Source organism: Delphinapterus leucas, chromosome 1, assembly GCF_059928025.1.
Source record: "Delphinapterus leucas isolate spDelLeu-1000000601 "Yukka" chromosome 1, BTC_Dleu_Yukka2, whole genome shotgun sequence".
Lineage (NCBI taxonomy): Eukaryota > Metazoa > Chordata > Mammalia > Artiodactyla > Monodontidae > Delphinapterus > Delphinapterus leucas.
The window spans coordinates 6,464,160-6,489,139 of record NC_143129.1 but is presented as its reverse complement, the minus strand read 5'-3'; the positions used below and the strand labels follow the sequence as shown (position 1 = coordinate 6,489,139).

Here is a 24,980-nt window from a genome sequence, read left to right as displayed (position 1 = left end):
CCCTCCCGGAGCAGGTGGGGGCAGGTGGGCAGTTCTTGATCCTGGAACAGGCGTCCAGGCAGCAGAGGAGGCCCGGCGATGATACTTCCAGGAAAGGTAGAGGGTCTTCTGTAGGTGCGCCTCCCACAGAAAACAGTTCAACGACAGGCCCTCTCTTCTTTGCCTCGTTCCATTTTTTAAAATGAGGTAATAGAAAGACAGAGAAAACAAGTGAGAGTAGGGGGCCAAGTATGGGGGGCGGAGGAGAGGAGCGGAGAGCAGGGCAGCAGCTGGACTTGGGAGAAGCTCCGGGTGCCCTAGGCCGCCCCCCCCCCCCCGCCCACCATTCCTCTGGCCTCTCTCCTTCCCCTTCTTGCATGCGAACTAAAAACTAAAACAAAACGTCAACAGAATGTCAACGTGATTTCTTTGTCCCACTTTTCTCTCCTCTGGTCCGTCTTGTCTGCCTGTCTGTCCTCGTGTGTCACTGTCTGCAGAACCTCCACCAGCTAAAACAGATTCAGACCTTGAAGCAGATGCACGAGCAGCTGCAGGCTGAGAACAGGGCCCTGACCCGGGTTGTGGCCAGACTCTCGGAGGCCATCGAGGGCTCGGACCCCCAGGGGCTCTAGGCCTGCCCCCTCCTCCCCTTCTCCACTCCAGGCACGTTCCCTCTTGTTGTTGGTCACGGGCTCTGCGCTCGCCCCCCAGAGCCTGCACGCGGGTTCCTGTGAAGGTCGGTGGTCTGCAGAGGCGGCGTGGGCCGGGGTGACCCAGGGCTGGGGCCTGGCCTGGGCTGCCGTTGGTTTGGTGAGACTCTTCCCCTAGAGACAGAGCGCGGGTCACTCAGCCAGACGGGTCCACGCCTACTTGTGTGTGGACACGCACACGTTTCTGGGGGGAGGTCAGGGTCTCGGTCAACAGCAATCCAAGTGCAACCTGGTCCCTGGAGCAGTCGGGTTGCGCCTGGGGTGACGGTGACCAAGGGTAGGGGCCACACGTTCCAGACACCTGGGGGCTTGAGCACATTTGTGCCAGGCACCCCTCAGAGGCAAAGGCCCGGGTGTCTGTTCAGAGCTCCCCTGCTGGTTCTGTTGTGCAGCTGGGCTGAGAACCGCGGCCCCAGGACCTGACAAGAACGAGCGCTGGGGGGGGGCACTGACCCAGCCCCGCTCCCCCCACCCCCTGCTGGGTCTTTCCATCCCTCTCCCTTCTTGGCGGGTGTTGCCCTCCTGCTTGTCACAGATCTGGGCCTGGGGATGTGCCCTCCCACGGCCAAACCCCCAGCCCCACTGTCAGCAGGGGGCTTGCCGAGAAGGCGGCAGGGGAGCGGGGGCTCGTCTTCACCGGAGAACCAGGAAATGCATCTTCTGCACTCGACGCCTGTCCCTGGATGTGGGTCTCAGACAGGCTCGCAGATGTGGCTCGTTTTCTCACCGCGGCGGCGTGAGGGGTCCTCACTGCTGAGCGGTCTCTCTCTGATATGAGTTTTTGATTTGTGGCAACAATCTAATTAGTGCTGACCCAGGCCTGTTCTTCTTTGTGCCCGTTTGCTGTGTCTTCGGGGTCAGTAGCTGGCAACTGGTACCCACTAGATCTGAAGCACCCGAATTACTGTCGGGTGGAGCTGATACCCTGCTGGAGACGCTGTGACACAGAAACTTGAGAGGGAGGTGGCCCGCGGCCCCGAGCAGCCTGCCGGCCCTCCTCGTGACAGCACGTCAGGGCCAAGCTTCACGCCAAGAGATGAGCCAGCTTTGACCTGGGGCGGACGGGGGCCCCCGGAAGATGGCCCGGTTTTCTTGGTTTCCTCCTGGTGGGGAGAGCGTGAGATCAGGAGGGCTGGTGGCCCTGGAGGCGGCTGTCGTCTGAGGGCCTGTGCTGAGCCCTGTACTCGCCCTTTCTCATTTATTCCCCATAACAGTCACTTTTCCTATGGGAAAAACCAAGTCACAGAAGAAGTAACTTGCCCGAGGTCACTTGGAGGGTACGGGGCGGGCGGGCCAAGGACGTCAGGCTCCGGGCCGGCCGCGCACCCACCGCCTGGCAGCCCTGGCGTGGGGCGAGGGGGCAGCCTGCGGCCCCTCAGTGCCGACTGCCCAGCACGGCCACGCAGAGAGGCCCGCCCGGGTCACGGAGAAACCCACAGAAGACGCGTGGGGATTCCGTGGGGTCAGGTTCCAGCATCCACAAGCGCCGTCTTCCCGGAGCCGGGCCGTTGTGTGCGCGTCGCCGTGTCTGTGGGCCCTTGAGAGGTGGGCGTTGCTCAGAGACCACGCGGCTTTGGACCTGGGCCTTCGCCACCCAGCCCTTTCCAGGAGGAGCCTGCCGGCCTGCCTCCGGTTTGGGGGTCTCCCGGGGCCGCTGCAGCGTCGGGACCCCACGCCCGCACGCTCCTCACCTAAGGTTGGAAGAGGCGACGTTGGAGAAGAGGTGCTTCGTTCTATTTGTCCTTCACGTCAAACTGAGGCAAACCGGGCACTTAGAAGCGGGGAAGCTGTGCAAGCTCGTCGTGCGCGGCGCTTCCACGGGTGTCCGTGCGTAACCGTCCCGTGCTTCACGTGCGGCTCCAAGAACCCCCTCCGCTTCTTCCTCTCCCTCCTGAGCCCGCCTTCCTCACGCTTCCTCCGCGCCCCTCTCTTCCTTCCTGGCGCTCCCTGGAGCTGGCCGCGGGAGCTCGGGCAGCTGGGAAAGTGCCTTGGCCAAGTTTTTCCCAAAGAGTTGAGTTTCAACGTGGACATAAATCTCCAAGGCTCGAGGGTGCGTTTGTACATGCTTTTAAAGGGGAGCGGTTCAGATCCAACCTGACGAGCTGCCAGCGGTGACACACGGCCTGTCCCCATGTAGAGCTTCTTCCCACCCGGGGCTCCCATCGTGGGAACACGGCCTGAGAGTCTCGCTGGCGCCCAGGCTGCCGGCCCCGGGGTGCCCTGGGAGGGCACGTGGCAGGGGAAGAGGAGGGAGGCCACGCCCGTGGGCTGCTGCGAGCCTCTTGGCTTGAGTGTCTGGGCAGTTGAGGCCAAGGGGTGGAGGCAGAAGAGGGAGGCCGGCCAGGCTCCGACGGTGTCAGGTCAGAGGTCAGAGGACAGGCCTGCTCTGGTATTTCCTGGATCAACGCCCTCTAACACTGCATGCGGTCACAGCTGTGGCCCCCACGGAGCCCCTGCTTTGTGAGGGACGAGGGCGGGGATGGGCTTCTTTAGATACAAAATGGAAAGCCAGAGAGGAGAGCGGTGTGCCTCAAGCGGCACAGCTCACGGATGACGGTCGCGGCTTCCGGGCCCGCGACCGCGTCTGCGGGGAAGGGGTGAGCTCTGGAGTCAGTGTGTGCTTTCCCGTGAGGAGCTGTGCCGTGCTGCGCTAGCGATGCTGGACTTGGGCCCTCGTTTGTGGACCTGAGGATGGCTGCGTCACAGACCCTGAGGCCGTCCTGGTGCTCCGCTGTTCTGTCCCCTCCATACCAGTGCCTCGTGTGTCTGTGGCCTGTGCACACGAGGTTAGGTCTCCCTCTGCAACTTCACCTGCATCTTCCGTGAGAGGCTGAGGGAACGGTTCCATTCTTCACGGGGATCTGACTGACCCCTGGGTGCTAACAGCAGAGCCAGAACTGGAATTAGCCCTGGGAACATGGAGGGGCCTGTAGGTTTGAATGACCGACCAGAGGACACTCGCCCCAGACAGATGTGGGCGTGGATTTTTGTCGCCTTCACAGTGAAGAAGCGCTTTCCCTCTGACCTGACTCTCTCTTGCCGCCGGCAAGGCTCGCACACCAGCCGTGCCCTCGTCGGGACCCATCGGGGCTGTCAGACACGCCACACTTCCCCAGCCTGGGCGCGGGGCCGCTGCTCCCTCACTTCACGAGTTGCGTGACACAGTGTGATGGTCCGGGGAGGCCGGGCTGGGAGAACAGACGTCTCCACCCCCATCTCCCACAGCAGAGCCCCAGCCCCCTTAGGGCATGCTCGGGCTCCTGGGTGTTGGGGGTTGACTGTGGACACATGTGCTACGGCCAGCGGGGACCTCAGCGGGTTCTGGCACACGGCACCAGAAGCAAGACCCTAAGTCGTCTTGGGGGTGTGACGGGAAAGCCGAGCTGTGCCCTCCACCACGCGTTCCCGCCTTCCTTCCCTTCACCCCATCACCTCTTCTGACCCTTCCCTGTGTCCCCAGCACACATGGCGCTCCCCTGGTTTCTCTGAACCAGAGGCGAGTTCCGGGGAGGAAACCTGGAATAGTTACTGGTTCAGGAGAAGGAGAGGGTGGCGCGCGGGGAAGGGGCTGTTCCTGCCGTGTGCGCGGAGGGGCTGTGGCCCCGCGCGGTACCGTCACCAGCCCGTGAGCAGGAAGAAGGGCACTTGGTCCCCGTCACCAGCCGGACTGACTCGCCTTTCCCTTCCGCCCGCAGGTCCTGACAGAACTGAAATCCGACAACCAGAGGCTGAAGGATGAGAACGGCGCCCTCATCAGGGTCATCAGTAAGCTGTCCAAGTAGGCCAGGCGCTGGCTTCCCGGGACGGCGCTGGCCCCGCCTCTCCCCCGCCGGCGCCCACCGGCCAAGAGGAGCCACGAGGACCTTTCTCTGGCCGTCATCCAGTTGCCGCCTCTGCACCCTCTGTGTCCCCTCCTCCGGCCCCCGCCGCTGGGGTTCAGACAGTTTCCATCGAAGCACGACTGCGATCCCTCAACCGATAGAGCCATCTGGTGGAGGCCTGGGGGTCGCCAGGCCAGCCGTGGACCCGGCCTCCGGTTGCCGGGCCACCGGTCCACGTAGCACTTGGTCCAGGCCCCAGCCCTGCTGCCACCGCCATGCGCTCTGATGTGGGACACACATGGGGAGGCCTCTGGAGCTGCCGCCACTAGATCCAAGTTGACAGTGACTCCACGTCGGGGCCTCTGCTTGTCCTTGCCTCTCAGGAACTGACTTTTCCCTAACTCCCGCTGGTGGTGGTGGAATTTTTTCTACCAGCAACCTAGTGGCACCTGACTGGTCTTAACGCCCGTTCCCTCCGTGTCTGGCCCTCTCCCCAGGGCTCAGGTGACCGGGCTTGCCTCTTCTCTTTCTGTCCTTTTACTTTCCTTCCTCCGTCCGCCCCGCGGCGCGTACCCCGGGAGGTGGGCGCTGGGACAGAGCACCGACCCCAGCGGTGTGCCCGGGCAGTGGTACCGCTGGCCTCTCCCCGGCCAGGCCGGGCTCAGCTCCCCACCGTCCTCCCCACGCAGCATTTCTCTGCTAGAACACCCGCCTGCCCCACCTCCCTTTGACCTGGTCTCCTCTCCTGAAGAGAAGTGACGCCGCTGTGAGGAGGCGTGGGGGCGTCTGAGGCCCCCCCCTCATGCCTTGTGCTGTGAGCGTGGTGGGCTTGATGGCATCTGGGGCGTGTCCAGGGGAGAGACGATTATTTGCTCGGAAGCCAGCGGGAGGAACGAGTCTGGACTCGGAGTGGCGAGACCCGGTGGCCAAGGCTGTGTCCCAGGGACCCCACCCTGCTGTCAGGGAGCCTCTGGCGGCTGCGCCTTGATCGCTCGAAAGCTGGGCGGCTTGGATGAGAGTTGAGGTCTTCCTGAGGGTCCCCCTGTAACGTGACAGCCCTGCCATACCTGCGGCTGGGGACCCCCAAGGTGCTGACGCTCCCCTGGGCCTGGAAGTCGGTCCCTACGCGCTCTGCTTTTCCCACCTGCCCTGTCTTGGCTATCCTTCTCTGGACGAAAACCTGGACAGGTGGCTCCCTTGGTTCAGCACAGAATTAGGTCATGAGTTCTTGATGATGCCCCAGTATTAACACTTAAGTGTTTGCTTTTTGTAGGCGCTTTATCCCTCGGCTGGTTTGAGTGTGCAGGTCGTTTTGGGGTTGCCGGAGACATTTAGTGTGTAGCGGTCCGTTCTCAACATACGCTACCTCTGTCTAGTTTCTCTTTCTTTCCAGCCCCTTCCATGGCCCTCAGAAACGTCACATGCTCTTTAACCCAGAGCCATGATCAAGGTCCCAGTTCGGGATAGGAATTTGTCTCCTGGGGCAAAACGCCTTTCTCAGAGTGTGCAAAATCTTCCATGTCCGGCCATTTCCTGCGAGGAGCAACGCCTGGGCACGGGTGATTTGTGTCGTCGGGGCCGGGGGGGTTGCGTGGGGGGGATGCTGAGAGCGAAGTTTCATATCTTCCACTGTAGCGTTTCCTTTGTTCTGGGGGAGGGGAGCGGGCACGAGGCCTTGGCCTTGACCCTGACTCTCCGGCACACCCTGGGTGCTGGGCCAGGACTGGAAAAGGAAACTGAATTATTAGGACGTCACCTGGACTCTCTTGCATCAGGCAGACCAGGCAGAGGGGCCACAGCATGCCCTCCGCTCCGTCTGTGCCTTTCGGGGGCGCGGGCGGCTCTCGGAACCCGGTCGGGCTGTGTCCCGCGCCTCCCTCCAGCCCTTCTGTGTCAGGCCTCTCCACTCAGGAAGCCAGGCTCTGTGGCTAGAGCCCGTGGTGTGGACCAGCCCGTGATCTCAGGCGCTCTCTCTCTTATGCAACTAAGTCTGTGAGACAGACTCTGAATCTGGTCTCTTTCCAGGCTGTGCTGGTCCGCGAGGTGATGGTCAGGGGCCCCCTCGCTACCTCTGGGGTTGCGCCCTGTCACCGCGGTGCCTGGATGGGTGGTCAGCGCTGGGGGGAGGGCCTCGTCGGCCTTGGCCAGCGGTTTTCTGGACAGGTCGCACCTCTGGGAGTGACAACCAGCCTCTGAGAGTCTGAGTCTCTGGCTGAAGCCTCACTGCTTCTCCCCCTCGTGCCTGAGGCCCCAGGTTGGGCCTTGGAAGGGTCTGAAGGAAGGATGAGCCCTGGCCTGTCTCCTCGGCCCACTTGCAGGGCGTCAGCTCCTCTGCTTCCCTGCCCTGAGCAAATCGTGTGCATGTTAGCGCCACCCGGGGCAAACGGCAGCTGGAATCCCACTTCCAAGCCCGTGGACCCCACCAAGGTGTGTGTGAACTACCAGCGTGGAGGGGAGCAGCTCATCTCCGTCTCCAGGTTTCTGGCCCTGGAGCAGGCCTCTCCCACCCAGACGGACACAGACAGAGGGGCTTCCCAGCTTCCAGGCCACCGTGTGGCTCCGAAGGGAAAACCTCGGGGACTCAGCAGCTGGGCCGGTAGGGAGTGGGCCCCTGGTTCCATCCACTGGGTGAGCGCTGGCGTCCTGGCCTCCAGCACCACCCCTGACTCTGGACATGGCGGCCAGCGGTCATAGGTGGTCCTGCCCCTGTCGGGGCCCAGTTACAAGTACAGAGCGTGGTCCCCATTACTGGGTTTGAAGGCAGGTTTCAGCACCTCGGAGGGTGTGTCTCCTGACCTTGTAGGAAGGCAGCTGTGGCGGCAGAACGAGGCCGCTGAAAGGACCGGGCATCGGGGCCCGGGGCCAGCGCCTGTCCTGACCAGCCGTGCGGCCGTCTGTGAAAGGGGGCTGGGTCGGTGGTCCTCAGGACCCCTTCTTGGCTTGAGAGTCTGTGATTTGTTGATTCCTAGGGAGACCAGAACATTTCTCACTCAGAGTTTTTGCTCTAACTTCAAAAATTCTTCTCATTCAGATGGTTTAAGAGTGTGTCAAGGTGGGAAAGTGAATTCAGTCTGGAGGGTAGTGGCCGTCCCTCCTGATGGCCTGGTGAGAATGTGCAAACCCGCGGGGGTGGAAACACGGCCTCTGGATGAGTGGTTCTCACGGGAGGGGCCCGGCTCCTGGCGTCTAGACAGCAGACCCGCTGTGTTTCTCCCCACCGGCCACTCAGTCTCAGCTCTGCCTTAAGCACCAGAGGGCCTTCCTCGAGGAAACCCCAGCCTTTAGTTTTGTGGGGCCATCAGATCTGGACCTGGGCTGTCGCAAGCCGAGGTCCCTCCCCTGAGCAGGGCTGCAGGGAGTTTACACCAAAGGCTGCAGGACCGAGCAGCCCCCGGGGAGGAGGGGGAGGGCCAGGGTCTGGGGCCAGCATCCCTCAGCCTCCAAACAAGCCGAAGCTTTGTTCGGCCCCCCGGATGGGTATGTAGACTGTGTCAAGGATGGCCATTGATCGCTTGTGCTCTGATTAGATTGGGCAGTAGATCAGCTTCACTGCGGCCCCGGGAACCGTCATTGTCACAGCTGCTTGGGAGTGAGGTGGGCTCGGGAGAATCTGGACCGGCTGGTGGCCGCGTAGCAGGCGATGCAGCCCCTCCTGTGAGGGTCGTGGTCGGACGTCAGGTTGAGGAGGGGTCCTGGGAGCCCCTCCTTGGGAAGTACATCTAGAGACAGACACGGCTGAGGGTTGGCCTGATGCTGCCTTAGGAGGTTTCGAGCTTTGGGGATCACTCTTGCTTCTAAGCCTGTGTGCACATGCGTGTTTGCTACATGGAGATTTCAAAATGCAATCTCATCACCCAGTTTCATCCAAGTGTGTTACTCTGTTAACTCATATCTTTTGCTTCCCCCCTCCATTCCCCAGAGGGCTTCTCTCTGAGCTTCTTCTCCAATTAATCTGTTTATCATTTCAGACTGGGAATCTGCCAGAGTGACCTTTTCTGTTACTTCTCCAGATTTTCCCCTAATGCTCCCAGTAAACTTTTCCTGGGTGGCCCTTTAAGGTGACCTCACGATGCTCCTGTCTTTGCAAAATAAACACACCTTTCACCCTCCCGCCTACTCTCATCTTCCTCCCCATTAATTTTTTGCTTTTCTCACTTGGAGCTGGTGGTGCTTTAGAGGAGAGATTGTCCACGAATCAGCCCCGACTCCTCTGGTTGCAAAGCTGACTGGCTGTGCCACTTCCCCCTCGAAGGCGAGGTTTGGCCCTAGCCTGGGCGGGGCCCATGGGCAGCCTGGCCTCGTCTGCACAGCTAGAGACTGAGTGAGTCCTCAGGAGGGCACGGGGCAGTGTCGGTGCGTCTGGAACAGTGGCTCATCTGCTGTTGCCTTGCAGGAGCGGGTTCAGGAAAGGCAGGGGCCCGGGGGCCTCGTTGAAGCCTCGATGGTCTCACAGAAGCAGGAGTCGGGGTGGGGGCAGGTCCTGGACGTGGGGTGCTAGGCTGGCCTCTGAGCCTGACCTGCGTCTTCTCTCCATACCGTGCTCTTCTGGGGAGGGGGCTCGGAGGGAAATACGAGGGGCTCAAGCCAAGACAGCAGGAGGTGGGCCGCAGGGGTGGGGGTTCCCTTGCACCCCTGAAAGGCTGGGGCTGCTGTCAGGCTGGCCCCCGGGTGGGGGAGGGCGAGACTGTCCCCATGTCCCGCCATGGGGGACTCTGACTCAGGCTGCAGCGCCGTGGTCCCCCCCTCGTCCCCCTCCGTTCCCTCTGCCTCTGTCTTGATCGGTGGAAAGAGCTGTGAGACCCTCCCTGGGGTCTCCACACCCCCATTCCAGGGGTAGCATTTTGTCTTTGTTCACCTTACCCCCACCTGACTTCCCCTCCAAGAAAGCACCAGAGGGACCGTTTTAAGTCGGCTCCGTTGTAAATACACGTGGTGGGGATAGGGGTTTAGGGAGGGACCCAGATGCGCTTTGTGAGTTGAATGTATTTTTATGCAATTCTGAGTGGCCTTTCAACTCTGAGATGAATGATTTTGTTTTACTGGTTATTATATAGTATTATTAAGTAAGTATTCTGTGTTTGAAAGTTTGGGAATAATAATATCCACATCTACATGATGCCTGTAAACACAACAGTATTTATAAATAAGTAAATTGTGTTTTAACTTCGTGACTGTCTCCACAGTTTAGGAAATGGGGTTTATAGAACCTTACATAGGGCCAGCCTGTGGTAGTTTCATGTCACCATCCTTGCCACTGGGGGCCTCTGTCCCAGGGATGGCCACAGGGGCCAAGGAGGAGCCTGGGGGGCTCCCAGCCTCGGGGGTGGGCACTGGTGCTCTCACCCCAGGAGGCCGGGGCCCTGAGAAGGTGGCTTCCTTGGGTTCCCGGGGCCTCTGCCCGCTGCTCCGTGAAGCACTGTCTCTGCAGGGCCACCGCTCAGTTCAGGGCAGCCGGAACCACTCCATGGCTCCAAACTCTAAAGGCAGCTGGTGGGGGTCACTGGAGGTTAAGGTGCTCGGCCGCTGGCAGGGGGGCCAGGGTCGGGCCCTCCGTCTGTCCTAGTGCACCCCATCTGGTTTGCTCAGACCCCATTCACACCCAGCGGAGGCCCCGTCACCGAGCTGGAGGTCACGGAGGTGGGGGAGGGAGGCGTCTTCTCCCCTGCGGCCACCCGGCTGCTGGCCTGCGGCCCAAATCGGAGGCAAAGGATCAGGTCTGGAGTGAGGGCTCCTCTGGGTGCCCGCTGGGCCCGGGGAAGTCAGCGGAGACTGGGCATCGCCTGGAGGCGGTGAGGCCCGGCCCTTCCCTCCTGAAGACTCCCCAGCCCTCATGCTGGGCTGGCCTTGCCCCCCTCAATCCCAGCCTCTGCCAGGCCAGCCTTACAGGCTCTGCCTTCTCGTCCCTGGAGCTTGGCCCTGAGCCAGACGCCCCCCTCCACCTGTGGCAGAGGGGCTGCGGGGGCCTCCCTGAGGATACGGCCCCCAGATCGCAGTGAGGACGGGTCACCCTTCCAGGTCTGGAGGCGGTGCTGCCCTACCGTCTCTTTCCAGAAAATCCTGAAGCCCCGTCCTCGGCCTCAGGAGTCACAGATGTCTGAAGAAGTCGGCTGCGGTGAGCTAACCGAGGGCTTGTAGGAACCGTCCCTCCTCTGACCCCACCCCAGGGCCAGACGGTGGCCGCGCCCCGAGCCCGGCTCTGCTGGCAGTGGGAAGCCGGGGGTCTAGTCCACCCCAGCCCCCGGGAGGCCTCGCCCCAGCAGCTGCCCTGAGGGCCCACGCGCCCACCGCCTAGCTGGACCTGGCCTGGCCTTCTGGTTCCTCCAGCCCCTGAGGGAAGAGCCGTGTCCCCAGCCTCACCCCCACACCCCCCCGCCCCCGCGCTGACCCTGGGGGCGGCTCCTGCTCCCCAGCCCAGCAGGAACAACCAGAGACCGCCCCCAGCGTGCTTTCAGCTCATTCCTTTAATAAGGAAATGCCGCTTATTACAAAAGAACATGTTGACAAGAGATGAGACAAGAACAGAGGAGTCCGCGGGGCGGGGGTGGGGGTGGGTGCTGGACATGGGTCCTTCCTGGGACGGCGAAGGCAGGGGTCCTGGTGGGGCTGCGCGTGCCAGGGGGCCTGGGGCCTGCCCGCCATGCTCTTGCAGTCTTCAGACCCCAGGATTTCAGAAGCAGCGGATCCCGCCCTCGGAGAGGAGGCGCCAGGGCAGAACATCTGGCTTCTCGGAAGGGGTCCTGGGGTCCCGATGGCTGAGGGGGGCCCTACGCGCCCCCGGCTCCCGCCACCCCCCCAGCACAAGGGGCCTGGCTTGTAGCGCACAGGGCCCACCTGCCCACCTGCGGCCTCGTCGGCGCTCCTGTCAGACCCCCTGCATTTCCCCCTCCTCCCATCAGGGCTGGCTGGAGGGGTCGCTCCCGTGCGTGGCGTTCCTCTGCACCGGGGCCTGTGGCTACTGTCCCTCCTGGTTCAGCGAGATGGCTCGGGACCTGGGGTCCCCCGGCCCCCTTCCACCTCCTGCCCTCCCATGGGACACCTGGCCGGGGCTGGGCTGGGGCACTGGTGAGGGTCCCTCGTAGCCAGAGCCGCCCAGCCGCAGGAGAGAGCATGCGGGGGAGCTTGGCCTACCGTGCTCTCCAGCCCCCGGGGTCCCTCCCCACTGCCACCCTTGGCCCCCCAAGCCCCCAGTGTCACGTGAGCAGGGCTGGTTGTCCAGCCGGGCGGCATCAGGGACCTGACCACAGACCCGGCCACCAACAGCTCCTGAGAACCCTCGTCGCCTGCACGGGGTACCCCCATGGCCCATCCACCCCCCTACGTGGAGTCAGACTGCAACACCAGGTGAGGGAGCCGGGCCAGCGGGGGCATCTGCTGGGGCCCCACTGGGAGACCCGGACGCCATCCGTCCTCGCAACGTGGGGCTGGGAGCAGACGTGACGATGGGTGAGCCCTTCACGAGTGTCCTGAGGGGAGCCCTGGGAGGATGGCCCCGCAGGGGCCCCTGTATGGTTTTTCAGTGAATTCAGAGAGTGGGAGGAGGGGGCACACCACACACACACACACACACACACAGGACACAGGGCTGGACGCAGGGCGCCGAGGGTCAGCTCTGCCCACGGTCCCCTGGTCAGACCAGGGCCAGAGGCCAACTCCCCCCGGCGCGTGGCAGGGCAGGGGGGCCGGGAGGGCGAGGGGAAGGACTTTACACACAAAGTCGAAGGAGCAGCTCAAGTTGTGTAAAACGGGGCTGGGGGCACTCAGCATTGCCATGCGGTTATTTACACAGAGTTGAGACATGCATCTTGGTGGGACGAGACTGGGGTCGTGTTCACAGGTGACCACCCTCTCCGTGAGGCTCAAATGGCTTCAGAAGGTTCTTGTTTTGCTGTCGCTTAAAAAATATATTCTTGTGTCTTCAAGTCACAGTGTCCCCCTTGCCAATATTGCAGCTCAAAGAATGGGTAGAATCCTGGTGACCTGTCCCTGCCCCCTGAGGCTAGGGGTGAGGGCGAGGCAGAAGTGGTCGCAGGACTGGCCTGCCAGACAGAGCATGGACGGCGGGGCAGCCTGAGTTTCGGGTGAGTCCCAAACAGCGCCTAGGAGGGACTTACACTTTGAAATTACTGGTTGTTTAGCTGAAATTCAAATTTAACTTGGTGCCCTGCATTTTTATTTGCCAAATCTGGCAACCATGTTGGGGGGCTGAGGGTCACCACGATCAGGCCTGGGGACCCTCCCCTGTCTGCCACCACCCAGGGCAGAACCAGGGCTCTGAGGCAGGAAGGGGGATGGAGTGGAGGGAGACCCAGGGACAGCCTCTCTGTGGGGCTGGGGGAAACAGAAGCCAGACACGTGGTGGGCCGGACGCCCTCCCTCCCCAACCCCAGGGGCGCCTCCCCCCCCCCCCAGTTCGCTCACCCACCACCTCCCACTGCAGGGCTGGCGGGGGAGCTGCAGCGACACCACCCCCACCCCTCACTGAAGCCCTGGGCCAGCAAGACCATCTCAAACCGATTCTAGAAGCACAAGCTACATATGGTTCCTGGGAAGTAAAAAGACCAGGCCTGAGGCTGCGTGAATCCCTGCTGTCCCTTCCCCCAGCCGAGCGACCCGGAACGTCACTTCCCATCCGGCCCGGCACCGGTCGCTCATCATAGGGGGCTTCCCCCAGCTTCCCCCAGCCCTCAGCTTGCGCGGCCAAAATCCGGAAACGTGCCCAGAGCCCTGGCGGAGTTGGTTCCACTCTGGAATGATTACTCAAGGAGAAAGGAGGAAACAGAGCTTTCTGGCCTCACCTCCATTTTCTGGGTGGCACTGGGTTTCATTTTTCATGGTTTCAGTCCCTTTGTAAAAATCGCCTCTTCTACTTTCCTCTCTGCAATAGACTTTGGGAGTGAAAACGCACAGCCTGGAGGCCTCCAGCACCCCTCGTAGCCAACCTTAATTCTGTCCCACTCAGGGCAGGATCCCGACACCCCAGAAACAAGCCTGGTGGCAGTGAAGGTGCTCTGTGGACTGGGTAAGGACCCTCAGGTGCAGGACACTTAGGACCAGTGTTGTTTCCCCACCTAGTTTGTGGGCCCGGTAGATGCCTTCTGCTCAGATGGCTCCTCTGAGGCAGGGGCCCAGCCAGGACCGGCCAGAACCCAGGAGAGCACTGCTCCCCTCCCGCGTCCCCTCGGCTCCGCACTGGTGCCCACACTCAACCTCCCTGCCCCTGAGGCTACCCACTCGAGGTGGGCCCAGAGCCGTAATCCAGCCGCGTCTCCGGGCCCAGGACCCCCAGAGCAGCAGACGTGCTGCGGAGCCTCTCCCCTTCCCGCCGGGAGAGAGGCGAGTCCTGGGCTCAGGAGGGTGGACGAGAATCCCAGATGGTGGAAGGTGGTCGGGAAGGGGCGCGAGAGTGAAGGTGGAGGGTGAGAAGTCAGCTCTGGGGGCCCCGGGGGAGGCTGGGGGAGAGGGGGCCCCGAGGAAGCACCAAATCCCATAGCTCTGCAGGGGGGCATCCAGGCCGGGACAGCCCCCTGTGGTCCCCCCCGGGCCTGAAGCCTCACTCTTGTCCTACAGCCCGGGCCCTAGGACCAGCCCACAGTCTTCGTCAGGTCCCAGCTTCTCGGCATCAAGTGAAGAATGACTTCCTGAGGACCAAGGGCCACGAGCAAGCCTGAGGCCCACTGCCCAGCTGCTGCTCCCGGAGGAGACGGCTTCTCACCACCTGCCCAGCCGGGAAACGCAGCCGGGCAGGAACACATGCCTGCTCCTTTCTGACAGTGAAAGAGACGTCCCTCTGCCTCAGGTGCCCGCAGACGCCAGGGTGGCTAGACGGGGTGGGAGGTGCTGCCACGTGTGCTGGGAAAGAGGCGCAGCTCGGGGTCTGGGAAGCCTTGAGTGTTCCGCGCCGAGGAGAGGGCCAGGGCCTGCAGCTGCAGAGACGAGGGCGGCTGAGGGGCCGGGGGCCGGGTGCTCTCGCCCAGGCTGCAGGTTTGGAAGGAGACTCGGTGCACGCTGACTAACGTATATATGGCTTTTTATCGATGCTGGGGACACGAGGTGCGCGGGGAACGAGCACAGTGACCGCGGGGCAGAACCCGGCCCATGTCCTCCGCCACCGCTCGGAATGGCTGCCCTGCTCCTCGGGATTCACAGCAAGTCCCTCAGGAATGCTAGGCGGGGCCTCCCCGCAGGGCCCCTGGGAAAGCTCAGCCAGCTGTCCACTACCCTCCCCTCCTTACCTGGGCCTCAGGGGAACTAAGAACCTGTAAACCTTCCTTTTCAAGCCCTCTGGCTCTGAACGGATACCGTGTCTTCAGACAGAGCTGCTCCCCTTTGATTAAGGGAGGAGCACAGGCGGGAGGGTAAGAGATGCCAGTGACTGCTGGCTCCCGTCCTAGAAAGGGAGCCGGCATCTGGGTCTCCCACCGCAAGGGCAAAGGCCCGGCAGTTTCATTTTGGCCTTTCTGGGAAGCGGGTCTTCTGTTTCTTTGCGGTTGGACATCACCCGTCAGCAAGGTGAGGTCGCGGGACGGACAGTCCCCGTTCGAGTCCAGCCAGTCTAGCCTATAGCTCAGGTCTGTGGTGTCCCGGGAAGCCCCCGGCAGCAGGAGGAGGTCCACGCCGGCAGCGGGCTTTGGTCCTGGCTCTGCACAGTCCAGTCTCCCCGTCTCGCCTCCCAAACAGCCACTCCCACGCAGCGTGGGAGCTCCCCAGTCCGAGCAGGGTTCTAAGCCCTCTGCTCCCACACGGCACCCTGTCCGCGGCCCTCCACGAGCACAGAGGATGCGCACACACGCACGGATCCCTGGCCGCTGGTTGCCTTCCGTCAGGAGTCAGGAGGTGCTGCCATTCCGTTGGTCCGGAACGCTCAGAAAATGCCACCACTTTCTGCCAAGAGAGCCTCCCTCGAGGTGAGGGCTGGGCGGAGCTTTGGAGGAGGAGGGTGGCGGGCATGCAGCGAGGAAGCTCCCGGGGCGACGACGGGCCAGGCTTCTCTCACCTCCGAGGGGCCCTCCTCAGCCACCATCGGAGGGAGGGGGGTCTTTAGAAAGAGGACGAGGGCAGAGGAGCGAGGGCACGGCCGCACACGGGTGGGCAGGGATGCCTCGAGGGCTGCCCAGCTGAGGCAGCAGCGGCTCGGGCCGCGGCCCCTACTTGTTCTTGCCCAGCAGCGCGTCCACCTCCTCCTCGGGCTTGAGTGAGTGCCACTGGGCGATGGGCCGGCGGGGGTTGGCCAGCATGTCAGACCAGTGCCGCAGCTCCGTGCCTGTGGCACTGCTGCCCACGAAGATCTTGCCGATGGCTTCATTCTTGCCCAGCTTGTCGTAATCCAGCACGGTGACCACCACCTGGACTTTCTGCAGGGGGCAGAGGGAGGGGCAGTGGGCAGGAGAAGGACCCGGCGGCCGGCCCCTCCCTCCCCAGCTCCAACTGGGCGGGCGGGCACACAGAGGCGGGGCCCGTGCCTCTGACGCATCCTTCGCTTCTACCAACAACTGAACACAGGCCCCCGGCAGCGTGCTGAGCGCCTGGGAGCAGAAGGGCAGACGCATCCTCGCAAGGTGACAAAGGTCACACCCGAGAGGCCAGCAGGAGGCACCTCGGGACCTCAGAGGGAGTGACGTCCGGCTGGTGAGTTAGGGCAGGCTTCACGGAGGAAGTGACCTGGACTGGGGGGTGGAGGGGCAGCAGGGGGAGGTGGGCGTCCACCGCCTCAGCGGCTGCAGCCTCTCCACACACGCGCCCTGCCACCAACCTCGAGGCCAAAAGGAGGTGTCTGTGAGCAGCTCCCACTCACCTCCCCAGAAAAGGGGCGGGCTGGGAAGTGCCGGGCATGGCCGGCCGGCCGTCTGTAGCAGTCAGTGGGGGAGGTCACCCGCCCCACGTCCACCCCTGCCAGCCCAGCACCTGGATCTGCTCGAAGGGGATCTCGAAGCTGAAGGACTCGTTGAAGTACGGGTTCAGGGTCTTCTTCTTCACTGTCGTCTTCTTCTTCTTGAGCCTCTTGCCGTTCTGCATCAGGTGGATCTTCACGTAGGGGTCTGTGCGGAGGCAGCCGGCAAGGCCCTGAGCACGCGCCCGGCCCGCCAGCCCAGGGACGGCAGAGCCAGCTTCCAGGCCAGGGCGGCCAGAGGCTTCACCTCTGGGACCCTGCCATGGCTGTGGCCGCCTGGAGCTCAGAGCTCTGCTGGGACTGGGACGGGCCTGCGCCAGCGCTCGGTGAGGAGCCAGGGGGCCACTTGGTGGTGTCCGTCCTGGGCAGGGGGCACGGCAGCGACCCACCCCATCCCATCCTTCTGACCTTAGCAACGGGGCCCAGAGAAGGGCACCTGTCTGCCCGAGGTCACACGGGGGCTCAGGGACAGAGCTGGGCTGGCGGGAACCTGAGCAGTTCAGGAGGCCGGGCAGTCGCACCCCCCAGCCCCGCCCAGAGCCCCTTCCAAGGCAGGGCCACCCCCATCTCCGCCCCCCCCCCCACGGTAGAAGGGCCCGCGTCAGGCCGAGCCCTCCCACCACCTGCCCTCCCTGTCCCTGCCTCACCTGGGGGTGACGTCCCTGACCCCTTCCCTCCAGGGCCCACAGGGAGAGCAGCGGAAAGGCAGCTCTCAGCGGGGCTCCCCGCCCCGTCCTGCCCTGAGGACCCAAAGCCGCTCAGACAGCCTGTGTGTCCCACGCATCTGAGGCCTGCTATCCAGGTTGAGGGCTCTGGGCCACGACCGGCTGGCAGGTGCCCCCCGATGGCGGCCAGAAGCCACGCACACACCTGAAAGGCCACCCACGTCCATCTTCTTGAGGTTCTTGGCCTCCAGGATGCAGACGGTGAGCTTCCCAGCCGTGGGAACGTAGCGCAACGAGGTGCAGATGTCACCCAGCTTCTCCGGCTGTCGGGGGAAGGGGACGCGGTCAGCGCAGCAGCGCCTGTGTCCAGCACGGCTGACCCCCTCGGGGCCTCAGGCCAGGGGTGGCACAGCCCTGGCCGTGACAGGTGGACACTGCAGCGCCGAGGACAGGCTGCTGGCGGTGTGGGGTTTGCCGGGGCCCCTCCCCAGCCTGGCAGGCGGCGGAGGGGGACGAAGAGGGGATGCGGGGAGCCCCCCCTTCCTGATCACAGCCATCCCACTTGCAGAGCGAGCTGCTGTCCTCCAAGCCCTCGGCATCCCTTTCCTTGTGTTAGCGTCACAGGGCAAGGACCTCGTGACTAGCAAGAGGGGGCTCCTGGGCCCGAGAGCTCGGCCAGCGCCATGGCACAGTCGAGGCTTCTCAGAGGCGGGCCTCGGGACCCAGGCTGGCCACCTCGCCCACAGCCCGGTCAGGGTGCTGACCCTTCCTTCGGGCGACCTGAGCCCCGAGGTGAGGAAGGGCACACCCCACATGCGCGGACTCGGCCAACAGCCCTGCTGGTGCTTGGAAGGGATGGTGGCTAAATGGGGGCTTTGGTACACAGTAGGTGCTCAATAAATATTTGGCGAATGAGTGAGTGCGTGCTGTGGCAGTTTCTAGGAAGACAGGCCCCCCTTGCTGAGAATCCTCTAGAACAATGTGGGCTCTCCCTGTGGGTGAATGTGGTCCCCAGGTGGGTCACCGGCCCTAAGTGGGCCCAGAGCCATGGGAGAAACACGAGTGACGCATCCTGTCCCCCTGAGGTGCCCCCTCGTCTGCAGACACAGAGCCGGGGGCGTGGGGCGGACCCGCCAAGCTCTCCCGCTCTCACCTCCTCCTTCTCTCCGCCCTGCAGGTCCCTCCACTCCTCGATGGGCTGCCCCAGGTCCACGGTGTTCATGGGCACCTTTACCTCCCCGATGATGTCGTGTTTGGAGAAGCGGTCAAAGTCGTAGATGGCCATCACCAGGGTCTTGCCCCCCAGCTCCTGGTAGGGCACCTGCAGGGCACAGGCAGGATGGAGGGGTCAGGGCAGCTCGGGGCCTCTGGGGGCCCTGCAAGACACCTGCCAAGTCTGCGGACACCCGGGCTCGGGTCCAGGCCAAGCTGGTTCTGGGCCTCAGCCACAGCCCAGGACCAGGGGAAGGTCCACAGCGGGCCAGCCTGTCACCTTGAAGGTGAAAGTCTCGTTGAAGGCGGGGTTCAGCGTCTTCCGATGGACTTTGGTCTCATATTTCTTCTTCTTGTCTGGAAGGAGGAAGACCTTGACATAAGGGTCCGAGGTGCCGCCCATGTCCAGGGCGGGCAGCTCCGCGGCCTGCAGGACGCCCACGGTGAGCTGTGGAGTGAGTGGGCGCCGGGTCAGCCCCGAGAGGGCGGGCGGGTGCTGGACAGGAAGTCGGCCTCCATCTCCCTCCCCGGGGAATCGGAGTAACACGGGGGAGACAGTCGCCGCGAGGTGACTGGTCTGCCCGAGGAGGGCAGCACGTGGACGGCGGGCAGGCTGAGCACAGCCCTTCTTCCCTACAGCCAGGGTGCCCGCCCCGTGGAGCCCTGGGGGCCGCCCCCGCCCCCGCCCCGCGCACCTGGTTGGCCTGGAAGTCATAGTCCAGGGAGAACTGCAGCTTCCCCAGGTTCTCCGGCTCCTCGCCCTCGCCCTCGCCCTCGCCCTCCGTCAGGCCCGTCTCGGCGTCATCATCGTCCTGGGGGGCTGAGGAGGGGAGGGAGGGTCAAGGGAGAAAAGGCGGGGAGCCTGCCCCCGTGCAGACCCCAACCCAGAGCTGGAGGGGCTCCGTCGGGCCCCGCTTCCCCTCAGCCCCCAGCCCGGCCCTGTCCCTGCGGGGCCAGCACGGCCCAGATGCCATGCGGCTTCTTGAGTGGTGGAGCCTCCCTGTGACCCCCACCCCGCCCCCAGCTCAGGCCACCACGTGGGCAGCACGTACCAGGCGTGCAGGCCGGGCGTCCAGGCCAGGCGAGTCCACAGGTGGGAGGAGAAGGGAGAGAGTGGTAAGAAAATCCTGCAGCTCAGGCCAGCCGCATGGCAGGGCCGGGGCCCCCACAGGCTCACACGCACACGCACGTCCACGTGCGTGCTCACACACGCTCTCACACACATGCACACGCAGACTCAAAGGCCACGGCCCCTGGCTGACCTCCTGAGATCAGCCCTCCTTCCTCCCTCCACACTGATTCCTTGAGCAAGAAATTCCTCCCAGAACAAACATGGGGAAAGTGAGGCGCCCGGGGCCTCTGCAAACTTAAAAGGAGACACAGGTACATCAGGGCGTCTTCCAGGCTGCTCCCTGAAAGATGGGGAGAAGAGCCACGTCCTTGTGGACGAGAGACGGACCCAAAGGGCCCCACAATGAGGACATGGTCCAGCAGCCCTGCCGGCAGGAAACCGGGTCACACGATGGTGGCTTCCTGGTGGGCGGGGGTCTCTCTTCCCAGCATTTTGTCCCAACGGCCTCCTTTCGGGTCAGTCAAGGACAGTCCCTGCTGACCTGAGCGAGCTCTTCCCACCTGGAGAGCATCGAGGGGCCTCTGGTCACCCGGCCCCGCCTACCTGGCCACCCTTCATGTCCTTCATGTTCATGGCGTTCTTGGCGCCCTTGCCCTTCTCCTTCTTGTTCTTCTTCTTCTTCCAGCAGCACTTCTTGCAGATGCAGAAGCAGCAGGTGAGGAGCAGAAGGCCCAGGAGCACCGCGATGGCGCCCAGCGCCCAGGGGGGCACTGCCCACAGGGAGACGGGGTCAGCAGCGCTCGGGCAGCCCCGACCCCTCGAGGATAGAAAGCTGGGTCGGGGCCCGGCCCCGCTGCCGCACCCCGCGTTGTAAACCCACGTTAAGTTGCATGCTTCGGTGCCCTCCCCTTTCTGCCACCCCAGCAGGGACAGCCTGTGACAGGGACAGCAGCCAGGCGCACACCACGGGGCCCTCATCTGGGCTCTGCTGAGATCTGACAACTTTGACCCTTGGAACTGTGGCTCACACGAAGGATGGGAGGGTCCTCATCAGACCCCGGTGGGGTAGGAAGGCCCGGCCCTCAGGCGCAGTCCTGAGAGGGCTAAGCCTGTGCCAGGAGGCCGGGCTCGGAGGGCCCGCGGGTCTGGGGAAGTGCGGGGAGGGGCGGGCCGCGGGCCGGCCGGGGCTGCTCTCTGAGGTGCTGAAGCACCGCCTCCCTCCAGTGGGGCTGCTCCCCGAATCCGGACCTCGGGTTTCTCCCCACAGCCTTTACCAGAAATCCAGGAAGCAGTAGGGGGTTTTATTTTCTATCTTGCAAAATAAAGTAGTTTTAAAGTATGACTGGAAAACTTGAATAATGATTTCTGTTTCATAATTTTTTATCTTCTTTTGGTTCCATCTTTTGACAGATTTCTAAGTATAAGAACGTTTATCCCCCCTGGAGGTTAGGGCACATAAACCCCCTTGTTCCCTTCATTAGTGCCAGACCATACTGCCCCCCCATTCCTGAAGGGGATCCCCAAATAATCGAGTCCAAACATTAGGAAAGATCGCGGCTGTCACACCCCCATGGTGCACCCGCCCACCCTCGCCCCCAAGCTGCATACAGATCGATACTCACGAGGGAACTTGACCATCTCATTGAAGAATCGGTCCTTCAACGTGGCAAACAGGTCCCCCTTGCCCTCCCTGGCGCCTCCGCTCTCGGTGGAGTTGTCCAGGGGCTCAGCAGGCATGGTGGTGGTGGTGGTGGTGGGAGCCACCATGGGCTCCTGGTTCCTCTTGAAGATGTTCCTCATGGTGGCAGATGGACGGCTATGGGTGAAGGGGACAGGATGAGCATCCCACGGGCCCGAGTGCAGACGGCTCTGCCCACGGGCCAGGAGAGGCTCTTCCAAAAGCTAAAGACTGTTTATGAATAAAGGCCATATACAACAAACCCACAGCAAACATCATTCTCAATGGTGAAAAAATTAAAGCATTTCCTCTAAGATCAGAAACAAGACAAGGATGTCCACTCTCGCCACTATCATTCAACATAGTTTTGGAAGTCCTAGCCACGGCAATCAGAGAAGGAAAAGAAAGAAAAGGAGTACAAATTGGAAAAGAAGCAGTAAAACTGTCCTTGTCTGCAGATGACATGATACTTACATAGAAAATCCTAACGATGCAACCAGAAAACTACTAGAGCTCGATGAATTTGGTAAAGTAGCAGGATACAAAACTAATACACAGAAATCTCTTGCATTCCTATATACTAACAATGAAAGATCAGAAAGAGAAATCAAGGAGACAATCCTATTTACCACAGCATCAAAAAGAATAAAATACCTAGGAATAAACCTACCTAAGGAGGCAAAACATCTGTACTCAGAAAACAGTAAGACACTGATGAAAGAAATCAAAGATGACACAAGTAGATGGAGAGATATATACCATGTTCTTGGATGGGAAGAATCAATATTGTCAAAATGACCATACTACCCAAAGCAATCTACAGATTCAATGCAATCCCAGTCAAATTACCAATAGCACTGTTCACAGAAATAGAACAAAAAATTTCACAATTTGTATGGAAACACAAAAGACCCCGAATAGCCAAAGCGATCTTGAGAAAGAAAAACGGAGCTGGAGGAATCAGGCTCCCTTACTTCAGACTATACTACAAAGCTACAGTAATCAAGACAGTATGGTACTGGCACAAAAACAGAAATACAGATCAATGGAACAGAATAGAGAACCCAGAAATAAACCCACACACCTTTGGTAAATAAATCTATGACAAAGGAGGCAAGAATATACAAGGAGAAAAGACAGTCTCTTCAATAAGTGGTGCTGGGAAAACTGGACAGCTACACGTAGAAGAATGAAATTAGAACATTCTCTAACACCATACACAAAAATAAACTCAAAATGGATTAAAGACCTAAATGTAAGACTGGGTACTATAAAACTCTCAGCAGAAAACATAGGCAGAACACTCTTTGACATAAATCGCAGCAATATTTTTTTTGATCCACCTCCTAGAGGAATGAAAATAAAAATAAACAAATGGAACCTAATTAAACTTTAAAGCTTTTGCACAGCAAAGGGAAACTATAAACAAAACCAAAAGACAACCCAGAGAATGGGAGAAAATATTTGCAAATGAAGCAACCAACAAGGGATTAATCTCCAAAATATACAAACAGCTCATGCAGCTCAATATCAAAAAAACAAATAACCCAATCAAAAAATGGGGTTAAGATCTAAATAGACATTTCTCCAAAGGCATACAGATGGCCAACAAACACATGAAAAGATGCTCAACATCACTAATTATTAGAGAAATGCAAATCAAAACTACAATGAGCTATCACCTCACACAGGTCAGAATGGCCATCATCAAAAACTCTACAAACCATAATGCTGGAGAGGGTGTTGAGAGAAGGGAACCCTCCTACACTGCTGGTGGGAATGTCAATTGATACAGCCACTATGGAGAACAGTGTGGAAGTTCCTTAAAAAACTACAAATAGAATTATCATACGACCCAGCAATCCCACGACTGGGCATATACCTGGAGAAAATCATAATTTGAAATGATACATGCACCCCAGTGTTCACTGCAGCTCTATTCACAATGCCAAGACATGGAAGCAACCTAAATGCCCATCAACAGATGAATGGATAAAGAAGATGTGGTACATATATGCAATGGATTATTACTCAGCCATAAAAAAACCAAAATAATGCCATTCACAGCAACATGGATGGACCTAGAGACTGTCATACTGAGTGAAGCCAGACAGAGAAAGACAAGTATCATATGACATCACTTATATGTGGACTCTTAAGAAATGGTACAAATGAACTTATTTACGGAACAGGAATAGAGTCACAAACGTAGAAAACGAACTTATGGCTAATAGGGTGGGAGGGGGGGGTGGGATGAATTGGGAGATTGTGATTGATATGTATACGCTACTATATATAAAATAGATAACTAATAATAACCTACTGTATAGCACAGGGAACTCTGCTCAATACTCTGTAACGACCTATACGGGAGAAGAATCTAAAGAGTGGATTATGTATATTTATAACAGATTCACTCTGCTGTACAGCAGAAACTAACACAACATTGTACATCAGCTCTACGCCAATAAAAATTAATTTTAGAAAAAAGACTGTATTAGCTGGGACTTCCCTGGTGGCGCAGTGGTTAAGAATCCGCCTGCCAATGCAGGGGACACAGGTTCGAGCCCTGGCCCGGGAAGATCCCACATGCCGTGGAGCAACTAAGCCCGCGAGCCACAACTACTGAAGTCTGTGCGCCTAGAGCCCGTGCTCCGCAACAAACGGAAGCCACTGAAATGAGAAGCCCGCGTACGGCAATGAAGAGTAGCCCCCGCTCGCTGCAACTAGACAAAGCCCGCACGCAGCAACGAAGACCCAACGCAGCTAAAAATAAATAAAATTAAATATATGTATATATACGAGTCCCTGTTTAAAATAAATAAATAAGAATAAAATTTTAAAAAGACTGTATTAGTCGTAATCCCTTTAAGTCCCAGGGCACTTCCAGCAGTAGCAACACCGTGAAGCAGCAACCACAGGGCCACCAGCCGCTCCTCCCCAGACTCACGCACCAGCCCGTTTCACAGATGCAAAAACGGAGGCCCAGGGCCTAGGCAGCCCCCGCCACTTAGCTCACAAGTTCTGGAATTTAGGTTCGAACCAGTCACCTGAGCCGAGAGCCTGCAAAGCACGCGGCTCTTCTGCGTCGGGCTGCACCCAAGCACTCCACCCAGGAAGGAGCGCGGTCGCAGTGAGGACTCTCGAGCCGCCGCCTCCTCCCTGCGTGACAGCGCCCGGCACCCCCACCCTCCTCACCTCCGTGCCTCAGGCTCCCTCCGCACCCACCCAGGGTGGGTTTCAATCTCTCTTCAAGGAAGATGGCACCCAAGTCCACCCCCGGAGCCCCTTCCTCCCCGGGGTGTCGGGGTCCCTTGCCAGCCCTGCCCCCTCTACACAGCAGCACATCAACTTCCTACTCAAACCAGGGCTGCCCATTAATAACAAAAGCCATCCAGGTTTACGGGGGAGGGAAAGAGACTAAGGGAGACATTCCCCATGATCCTACCTTCCAGAGATAACACAGGTTAGCGTCCTTGGAGAAGCTTCTAACAGTATTTTTTTCTGAGGGTGTTTTACATGTTGTGATCATACTATATATAATTTGGTATTCTGGCCTTTTTTCACATAAAATTTTGTCACAAGCATTCTCCTTTATCATTAAAAACTTCCTTTGTGGGCTTCCCTGGTGGCGCAGTGGTTGAGAGTCCGCCTGCTGATGCAGGGGACGCGGGTTCGTGCCCCGGTCCGGGAAGATCCCACATGCCGCGGAGCGGCTGGGCCCGTGAGCCATGGCCGCTGAGCCTGCGCGTCCGGAGCCTGTGCTCCGCAACCGGAGAGGCCACAACAGTGAGAGGCCCGCGTACCGCAAAAAAAAAAAAAAAAAAAAAAAAACTTCCTTTGTTATCAAGTAGCTAAATAATGCCCTGCTGCGCGGTAGTGCTGTATTTGATGCTTAGATGGTTTGCAAGCTCCTGCTGGTAAATGTATTATCGTGATGGTCTTCATTTAAGGTA

The 24,980-nt window shown here is 60.2% G+C and overlaps 2 protein-coding genes and 1 long non-coding RNA gene across 4 annotated transcripts in view; 2 read left to right on the top strand and 1 right to left on the bottom strand.

Moving 5' to 3' along the window:
- PPP1R12B (protein phosphatase 1 regulatory subunit 12B) overlaps positions 1–9,678 on the top strand; it is a 201,765-nt gene extending 192,087 nt beyond the window's left edge. For both annotated transcript variants that reach the window (XM_022561943.3, XM_022561942.3), the window contains exon 24: positions 4,385–9,678. In XM_022561943.3, the coding sequence (XP_022417651.2) occupies positions 4,385–4,471 (87 nt within the window). In that variant the 3' untranslated portion in view covers positions 4,472–9,678. The remainder of the gene's footprint in view (positions 1–4,384) is intronic.
- Positions 9,679–13,882: 4,204 nt separating this feature from the next.
- LOC111168307 (uncharacterized) lies at positions 13,883–17,738 on the top strand. Its single transcript, XR_004022649.2, has 4 exons — positions 13,883–16,135; positions 16,526–16,723; positions 17,078–17,323; positions 17,631–17,738. It is a non-coding gene; the product is annotated as an uncharacterized LOC111168307 (long non-coding RNA).
- Positions 14,271–24,980, bottom strand: part of SYT2 (synaptotagmin 2) — an 84,037-nt gene continuing 73,327 nt past the window's right edge. The window contains exons 2-10 of the mRNA XM_089903216.1: positions 20,969–21,162; positions 19,950–20,116; position 19,486; positions 18,970–19,094; positions 18,555–18,722; positions 18,216–18,383; positions 17,268–17,385; positions 16,412–16,545; positions 14,271–15,861 (exon numbers count right to left, since the gene is read on the bottom strand). Coding sequence (XP_089759342.1) covers positions 15,655–15,861; positions 16,412–16,545; positions 17,268–17,385; positions 18,216–18,383; positions 18,555–18,722; positions 18,970–19,094; position 19,486; positions 19,950–20,116; positions 20,969–21,146 — 1,266 coding nt within the window. The 5' untranslated portion in view covers positions 21,147–21,162 and the 3' untranslated portion in view covers positions 14,271–15,654. The remainder of the gene's footprint in view (positions 15,862–16,411; positions 16,546–17,267; positions 17,386–18,215; positions 18,384–18,554; positions 18,723–18,969; positions 19,095–19,485; positions 19,487–19,949; positions 20,117–20,968; positions 21,163–24,980) is intronic.